This window comes from Lupinus angustifolius, chromosome LG12, assembly GCF_001865875.1.
Source record: "Lupinus angustifolius cultivar Tanjil chromosome LG12, LupAngTanjil_v1.0, whole genome shotgun sequence".
Classification (NCBI taxonomy): Eukaryota; Viridiplantae; Streptophyta; class Magnoliopsida; order Fabales; family Fabaceae; genus Lupinus; species Lupinus angustifolius.
The window spans coordinates 9,047,284-9,056,588 of record NC_032020.1 but is presented as its reverse complement, the minus strand read 5'-3'; the positions used below and the strand labels follow the sequence as shown (position 1 = coordinate 9,056,588).

The 9,305-nt window shown below is 37.3% G+C and overlaps 1 protein-coding gene across 1 annotated transcript; it reads right to left on the bottom strand.

Annotated features, from left to right (window-relative positions):
- LOC109362868 (probable potassium transporter 17) lies at positions 3,662 to 8,369 on the bottom strand. Its single transcript, XM_019608929.1, has 9 exons — positions 8,196 to 8,369; positions 8,136 to 8,162; positions 7,746 to 7,980; positions 7,001 to 7,240; positions 6,857 to 6,907; positions 5,842 to 6,102; positions 5,431 to 5,483; positions 4,960 to 5,329; positions 3,662 to 4,641 (listed from the first exon to the last, which is right to left on the bottom strand). The coding sequence occupies exons 1-9, from the start codon at positions 8,265 to 8,267 to the stop codon at positions 3,788 to 3,790; spliced, it is 2,163 nt and encodes a 720-aa protein (XP_019464474.1). The 5' UTR covers positions 8,268 to 8,369; the 3' UTR covers positions 3,662 to 3,787.

Here is a 9,305-nt window from a genome sequence, read left to right as displayed (position 1 = left end):
TTGATACCCAAAGGAGTTGTCCACAAGGTGATCAATATTCAGGAGATGATACGGGTCTTTTGAGCACACCTTGTTTAGATCTACATAATCCATACACATTCGCCACTTCCCGAACGGTTTCTTGACCAATACTACGTTGGATAAACAGGTGGTGTACGCAATCTCTCGGATGAACTCGGCCTCTAGAAGTTTAGAAATATTCTGAGTAACTTAGGTTGTCCTCTCGGCACCCATCTTCCTTTTCTTCTAGGCCATCGGTCTTGCCCCCGGGTTGGTTGTTAGTTGGTGGCAAATGACTGACGGGTCGATTCCTGGCATGTCCACAGTGGACCAAGCGAAGAGGTCTTTGTTGGTTTTCAATCATTTAATTAACCTGGACCTTTGAGCCTTACCGAGAATGCTACCAATATACATCAGATTTTATTTTGAGGGCCCCCCCCCTCATCGGGCTTAGAGTAGAATTCTCCTTCATTTGCTCTAGCGTCTAGTTCTACCAGGTACACAACCTGCTGTCTTTTCTTCGGGGGTGGTGTCTGTGTTGAAGTGTGATTCAAGCGAAAGCTCATTTGATAAAAACTCCTTACGTTATGTTGGTCTTCTTTGACAATACCTACCCGGAAGTCGGACAAGAGAAACTTCATGCACGGATGTGGAATGGAGACCACTACTTCACGATGATTCAATGTTGGTCGGCCGAGGATGGCGTTATAAGCAGAATTGCAATCAATGACCAGAAACATTACCTATATTGTCCTGGTTAGGGGTTGTTCCTTGATAGTAAGCCAAATGCCAACATAGCCACGAGGAGTGATCCCTTTCTCAATGAATCCAACCAACTGCTCGTCATAAAGCAACAAGTCTCTGTCTTTTAACTCCATTTTGGTGACCAAGTCTTGGAACATGATATTCGATGAGCTGCCCTAGTCGATGAATAACCTCACAACTTTTTTATTGTTCATTTGGCGGTGATGACGAGGGCATCGTCATGACCGCGGACGACACCTTCACAATCACGATCATCGAACGAGATTGAGGGTGCCACCCGATTCTCATGATATTGGCGAGGGTTCTGGACAGTTGCTTGCATTACCTCCTAAACGTATCTTTTCAAGGCTGCCTTGGAGGAGCCCCCAACAGTGAATCTGCCTGATATTATATTGATGTCCACTAGACTCCGCTGCCGCCAGTTTTTGGGTGCGGTATCAGTCTCCTCAGTCCATGTTTAGAGGACATGGGTGGAGGTGGGGATCGCCCTTGTCGGGCCTGAGAAATAAAGTGTTGGAGGTGGCCGGCTTGAATTAGATCTTCAATATTGTCCCGTAGTTGGGTACACTCTTCTGTGACATGCCCAAAAAAGGTGTGGAAATCACAGTACTTGGAGCAATCCTAGGTCTCCAGCTTTCTCACCGAGTTGGGCTTGGGGAGCTGGACTAGGTGAGTGGCCATAACCTCCATCAGAATCCTAGTGCGGCTGGCATTGAGGGGGTGTAGAAAATGTATTTGGGTTTTTTGGGTTGTCGAGGTGGGTCATCTCGAGGGTGGTCATGTGTTTTTTGTCGTTTGGCTTCCTATGAGGGGAGTTGATATTCTCTATGTTCAGATGATAGGTAGGTGGGATGGTTTTTATCTAGATTAATGAACTATTGGGCCTTGGATCGGAGATCTTCCATGGTGAGGTCTGAGTATTTGGCCAATTCCTGCATGAAGAGGTCGTCCTACAGTCCTGTCACCAGGATATGTATCGCCACTTTTAGGCTCAAGGTTCATACTTTCATGGCTTCTCTTTTAAACATGTCTAGATAAGCTCGGAGAGGTTTATGTGGTTTCTGTCGTATACTGGACAAGGTGTATGAAGAGCGGGGTTGTTCTTTGTTTCCTGTGAATCGGATGTGAAATCCGTTAGCTATAATGGTCCACTGCAGGGCAACGAGTTCCAAAGTGAGAGGAAAGGCTCATCACATGATCTTGTGGGTTAGTGATCCCATCATAAGCGTCTGAGTGATCTTGTGGGTTAGTGGTCCCATCATACTGGTCGATGTTGGTTGGGCTAGTTAGATGTTTAGGGAGTGGCGAAAACATGATTGCTTCAGTGAAGGGTGTCTTGCTCGTGAAGAGCTATCGTTAGAGGATGGGTTATCTGGATGGTTTTTGTGTTTGGGGGGCTATGAGCCTGGAAGCTTCGGCAGACTCTGCGGAGTGCTCATCGGCAACTGGCCGTGAGGGTCTGTTACTATGTTCAGGTTTGTGTTGGCAAAGCTCGGCTAACAGTTGGGCTTGTTGTTGGATGATCTGGCCTTGAGTTTGGATCATTTGGAGGAGTTGTTGGGTAATAGGTGCTTCTGAGGTGGGGTTAGGGGGTGACTTTGGTTGGCTTGTTGAGATGGTTATACTGGTGCTGGAGGGTCAATGTAAGGAGTTCTTTGGTATTAAGAGGGGATGGTCGGCATCGTATGCCCGGTAGAATGGAGGAGATCAGAAGTCTTGGTCGGAATATCATCTGGACCCATTGGGAGAGGTACCTGAAAAGGTTCTCTGATGATCAAGTCAGTAAAGTGTTTTAGAGAGAGTGGAAGAAGTTAGAGCAATAGCAATAACTATAGTAATGAGGGAATGAGAATTAATTATACTCCCTATGTGGGATCATCTAATTATAGAGTTTGAGGTTAATGATGTGGCGTCTGGCCATTGGTCACTACATGGTGGGTACAATGGAACTTTGCTGCATTGTCCTTGTTCAGCCTGCACGTCTGTAGTTGTGGAACTGTCGGGGGGCTGGTGGGATGTGCAGGCGACGTGTGAGGTAGGATGTCAGTTCGCATTAATGGCGAGTTAGTGGCACATTGATGGATGGGTAAGAGATGCATTAATGATAGGTCAAAGGCATTAATGATGTGCCAGAAGCATTTATGGCACTAGCAACCGGTCTGATCCATCTTAGACAGGTAAACACGATATGACTTGATGAGGTCCCATAGTCAAGGCGAGCTAGAAACGATCTAAATTTATCCGAGGAGAAACACTATCTAATGTGAAATCTCAATTAACATAGATAGAAAGTATATACTCAGAAAGGTATACTAGTTGAAGTTGAAATAATTTACACATGTAATCATGAACTATAGAATTATAAAATAATTAGGATTGAAAAAATATAAAAGTTCTCATTTAATTTAGTCGTATCCATATGTCTTTCAAATCCATTGTATCAAGGTTATCATCCCCTTCAGATGCACCTTGATGGTGAACATGTTCACCTTCGTAAAAAGGTGTCTCAGTACAACAATAAAAGTTGTTTGTTATAACCTTAAAAGAATTATAAATATCTATTTAACTCGCTCTCGTGTTCATCTTGTTTATCTCAACTACTTCATCACTGAGAAATTGGATAATGGAGAAATCAACTCAACATATCTTCCATCAAGGTTGCAGCTAGCAGAATATGCTAACTAAGGAGCAACCCTGAAAAAGCTATGTAATCCTTTACTATCAAGCTAGGAATTATAGATACCTATTCACCATGTAGAGCAAATTAACAGTCTGAGACACATTGGAATAAATAAAAAATTATTATAAATATAATGATCATTAGGACAAGTGAGTAGTTGTTATAGAACTAGCCCTGTTTTAACCACATTCTTATTTTTCTTGGTCCATAAATTAAAATGAAGCTGTGTAGAATTTTATTTAATCAGAAATACTACAATTTTTCAGTTTGGGTGAAGTACTGAAATATGAGTGAAGCTTCTGAATCACTTGAAATTTATATCCTTGAATATGGTTTAACCTTTCAAGCCTCATACAGCATTCCAATATCAATTCTTTGCTGTAATGGAATCCCTAGAGGAGGCAATGCAGATCTACAGTTACTGTGCAGGAATTCATAAAAGCCAAGCATGATTTTATCAAACCAGCCATGGCTCTTGTCAGTATGAAATCGTGTCTTCCCGCGTAAATAAACTACTCCATAGCGCCTTGCTTCTTCTAAACTTAAAATCTCTTTTTCGATCTCCTCAGAATCAGATGAAAGATTGAGAGAGTAGTTCTGGATATGTAGTGTCAAACTATCAATGACTTGACCTACAAGATCATCTCCTTCTATATTTCCAGCATCTGCATAGCCATACTGAATCGCACATCGGTATACCCCTTCGAGCTCTGTTTTCTTGATGACAATCCTCTCATTTGGAGCAACCTTAGGGACTAACAAATATCGAAGCGATGTGAATATTGTGACCTTATGAAGGGACTTCATGTTTTTTATGTAGTGTCCTAGAACAGGAGTTATCCCATCTTGAATGTTAGTGTAAAAGAAGCATAATCCAGGAGCTCTTTGAACACTTCGGTCAGCTAGAAGCTCTTCAAGTCTGTCAAAGGTTATCTTGTGGGTTAACTCATAATCCATCTTTCTTTGTCTTCCATAAAACCAACAAAACATGACGAAAGCGAGGATAAATGATATGGCAAAAGGAATCCACCCGCCTTCACTAAATTTAGTAAAAACTGCACTAACATAAACCCCTTCCAATACAAAAAACACGAAGAAGTATAGTGCACTCAACACGGGAGGAGTTCTCCATATCATAATCATGACTAATGTTAGTAATATAGTGGTGATAAGCATTACAAGACTAACAACAACACCTGCAATAAATGTGATACAAAACCATCAGAAGATTACAAAATCTATGTTTATTGACATAAGAAACTGTAACAGTTGACACAATTTAAGATTGAGAAGAACGTGTCTTGACTGCACGATAGCTTGTGGCCTAAAATTTATGTCCATCTATATATTTCAGTATACTATCAATGTAATTCAAAGTCAAAAGACTTGCAAGAAAAATTCTATAAGTAAAATGGGATTTTTTTTTAACAAGGTGACTATTTTGAAGTGTCCACGCTTCCTTGGTAACCATCTAATGTGATGTAAACAAAGAAAGGGATTGAAAACTGACATACCAAAAGCATTTCCAATATCTTGTCCACTTCCAAAGATAAGAATGACAGCAACGCAAAGGACCATTAGGAAGTAGTTCACTTCAGGGGAGTACACCTCCCCTTCTTTATTATTAGATGTGTGTACAATCTTCACTCGAGGAAAATAATCCAGCACCACAGATTGCTTGATTACGGAGAAGGTGGCTGATATTAATGACTGGCTAGCAACAATTGCAGCCAGTGTTGCTACAATAAACATAGGCCAGTAGACTGGAGTTGGTATAAATTTGTAGAAGCCATCACTAATATCATTGGGATTCTTGATCAAGTATGCTGTTTGTCCCGCATAAGTCAGGATTAAAGACGGGTAGATTGTGAATATAAAAGCTATCTGTTACCAGGATTTAAAAGAAGATAAAGATGGTTAGTTGGTTATTATCTGAAAAAAGGAAGAATAACTTTCAAAGAGAGACCAAAATCATAGAAGTCAACCTGAATGGACCGCCCACTGAAATGACCAATATCAGCAAACATTGCCTCAGAACCTGGCAAAGCAAAGAAATTAACAATGAACAAAAGAGAATCCTCCCATGTCACACAATTGTAATCAATTTTTTATAATCAATTGATCACTACATTCATATCAGGAAAGAAAAAAAAAGAACTGGCTGAACCTTGTAGACAATCTCTCACCTCTTAGTATTCGGACATGTTCTAGTGGCTCCCTCACATTAACTTGCAAGACTCACTTTCACACAATTCTCATACAACAACATTATTTAGTCCATAGCCTAATCAGTGCTAAGTACTAAAACATAGCACAATGATTTATAATATGATTTCACAAAGTAAGGGGTATTTCAAAGATAATTTTCTCACATCTATATCAATGATGGTACATACCTGTAATGCAAAGGACAGTGCCAGCAAGATAAAGCCATCCAGATTTTCCATTTCTCAAAAAGAAGCGGACAATGTAGTGCGGAGATAAAGCCTTGAATATACTTGGATAGTGGCGTATGGTGCTGTAAATTCCTACAAGTGGCGTAGTTAGGGTCCATGCACCCATTATCGGAGAAAAGAGGAAACTCACGCGAGATGTGCCAAACTTTTGCATCAAGAACAGAAGAATCAAGACAACTGCAGAGAGTGCTTCCACAAGTTCTGCAACAGCATGAGAAAAAACAGAAATTTTAGTTATGTAAACCAGGAGTGAGGCTTGAATGACAATGTTAACAAACTTCAGTATACTCTAGAAATGCATTATTATGATAAAGAGTTTACTTTCATGGTTCTGTCATATTCTTCATACCATTTTTACTAATAAAAAAGCTTCTTAAATAACCCTGATATGAGTGATATCTGATATATACCAAATCATGAGTACTCAAATCATTAAATTATTCTTTATAGAGTTTAAAGAAGCATGATTTGCACAAAGTTCTTATCCTATCTTGGTATCCCCCTATACAGTAAGCTAAGCATTTAGGAATGCATCCTCCTCAATATTTCAACATAATCTGAGCAGTGAGAAAGAAAGGTCATTTCTTAATTTATGAAGGCCATTGTACCCACTAGGGAAAAAGAACAGAAGTCACTCAAGAATGTGACTCAGACAAAAAGGTTGCAGTGTTGGTACTGACTTAAACAATGTCAATGAAATTAAAAGAGGTTATAAATGTTTCTATAATCTCTTCCTATATTGCAATATTCCCATGTTTCATCGCGGTATTCTAATAAATATGTTGTTTGAGGATGCAGCTGCCAGCTAGTTCTCACATTCTTTCTGCATCCGATTAGATTAATTGTACATTCTTGTTACTGGAAAATGATAACATAAGAACTTGACCACCCTTTCATGTAAAAACTCATTTTTTTCTAAAATGGTCTTCTCAAGCTAATAATCAAATTAACTTACGTTTGGTTACTGAAGGAAACTGGGATTGTAGTCCATTCATTGCTGACAACACTGAAAAAAAAAAGTTACTAAGTTGAATAAAAATATTTTAAATAACAGAAGCCACCAAATTATTATTTAATGGGAAAATTTTCCTCAGCGTACCTGAAATCGCAGGTGTAAGTACACCATCACCAATAAGCATGCAAGTCCCTAACATTGCAATGAAAAGTAAAAGTCTTCGAGCAATTAAGCTTCTTTTAAAGAACTTGGCAAGCCAACCATGTGTTTCAACATCCCTATATGGGATTGAATCTATACTTGAGCTTATATTTACTTGCCTAGAAGGCAAGATTCCAATATTCAAATGCCTGCAGAGTAATGAATACAAGGCAAAAGTTCCACCTGCAATTCATTGCACATCGGAAACTTCATTTATAAGAACCCTGCTTACTTATATCTTAAAAGAATTCAGAACAGCTTAATTATCTAATGCATTCAATCCGATATGAAGCAATTATAAAATCAAATATAGTTTGTATAACCAAAACAACAGATCAAGTATAACAAAGTGTATATACTTCAAACAACAGATAATGAATTCGGAAATCTGGAACAAGTAATAGTATAAGAAATCCTTTGAAATTGAATATACTAATGAATAATGATACTATCACTGGCAAAGCCCAAAAAAAACAAATGATAAGAAAAATGTTATAATTAATTATTAGCAACCGTAGACAAATCCACTCTATTTTCATGCAAGAAAGAGAACCCCATTCACTGACCAACAAAATACAATAAAATTGATGCACATTATAAAGTTTAGATTTTTACTTTGTGCCGGGAACAAATTGATGCACGAGGATGAAAAATAATAAAAGGGATGAAATGACGTAGAAACATGTACCTTCACCGTTATCATCAGCTTTGATAGCAATATTGGCATACTTAACAAGACCTATAAGTGTTAGTGTCCAGAAAATGATGCTGTAAATACCAAGAAAATCATCTTCTGTTGGAGACTTCAAGTTCATAGAAGGATACACGTAAAGAGGTGACGTCACCAACCCTCCAAACACAACACCTAATGTCTTGTACGCTAAAACCAACGTCTCCTTTTTCCCTTCTCCTCTCTCCTCTTTCTTTATTTCATAAAACAATAATAAAAGTTATATTAGATAGGACACGACACATACACAAAATATATTAAAATAAATATAAATTTTATATAAGACACGACAACTATTATGAAGTGTTGTTATTTCCGAGACAAAACAAAAAAGAGTAGTTATAAAACCTCTTGTGGTTGAGGTTGCGATTGCGCTGATTGTGGATTTGGAATGGAGGTGGGTGAGTTAGGAGAGGGAGCATTGTGGTTGACGAGGACAACGACGTCGTTTGAGGAGTGAGGACCCCGTGGTGCTGACATTGACTAAGTGACCTAACCCTATGTGTTTGAGCATAAAAAGAGAAGTGAAGAGAGTTAATTAATCTCGAAAAGACTCGTGTGCTGATTATTATTTCTGGGGTGAGGGCATTGCAAGTCTTTTTATATAGTCATGTTCAATCATAAACGCGTCTTTTTTTCTTGTTGTTTGTGTTTTAGATATTGGTCACGGGACAAATAAGACAGTCCTCACGTGATTAGGAAGGTTAATAAAATATTACAGTATAATGAGATTCAATGTACTATTTGCTTGGATAGTTTTTATCTACAAAACATATTGTAACTATTTCTGTTGACTAATTTATAATTTTCTATTTTGCTTTTATATTTTTTAATTTCAATTAAAAACCCATATAATACTGAGAGAAAAGTGTATACCAGTTTTGCATATTTTTATTGTATCATTACATTTTAATCATTATGACTTTTAAAAAATAATAATTTAAATGAATGGTAAATGATATAATAACTATATATAAATTTGTATGCTCACATTGTATAGATATTACATTCTATAATTATATGCAATTATTATTTACACAATAATCATTTATCTTATCTTAAATTAGACATTATAATAAATACAAAAAAATATAACATAAATTAAACTAATATAAAAAAATATTCTAATTTTAAATGAAATATATAAAAGATGAATATTTAATAAAAATATTATTACCATAAAATAAGAATACAAGTCGGCATGTATGAAGTGTTTATCGATGCGCTAGTGTCCAGAATGTTAATGAAGATTTTCCTTCATTGATTTTATTTAAACCTTTAGCTCAACAAAATAATTTATTATGCAAAATTTAAAATATTTTCCACATTTAGAATTTAAATTATTTAAATTGTATTCTTGTACATATACTTGTGTTAAAAACTACAAATATGAGACTCAATTCAGGTAATCATAAAAAAAATGTGTTGCATATTGTTCATGACTCATCATATTGAGAAGAAATGTTTTCCATAAATATTATGAGTGTGAAGTGACCTAACTACATGGAGTTTATGATT

Coding starts and splice junctions, on each gene's coding strand:
- LOC109362868 (XM_019608929.1), bottom strand. CDS start 8,267: ATGTCAGCACCACGGGGTCCTCACTCCTCAAACGACGTCGTTGTCCTC. Junction 6,103..6,856: donor GTTTCCTTCAGTAACCAAAC/GTAAGTTAATTT, acceptor ATGCTGTTGCAG/AACTTGTGGAAGCACTCTCT. Junction 5,484..5,841: donor CACTGTCCTTTGCATTACAG/GTATGTACCATC, acceptor TTGCTTTGCCAG/GTTCTGAGGCAATGTTTGCT.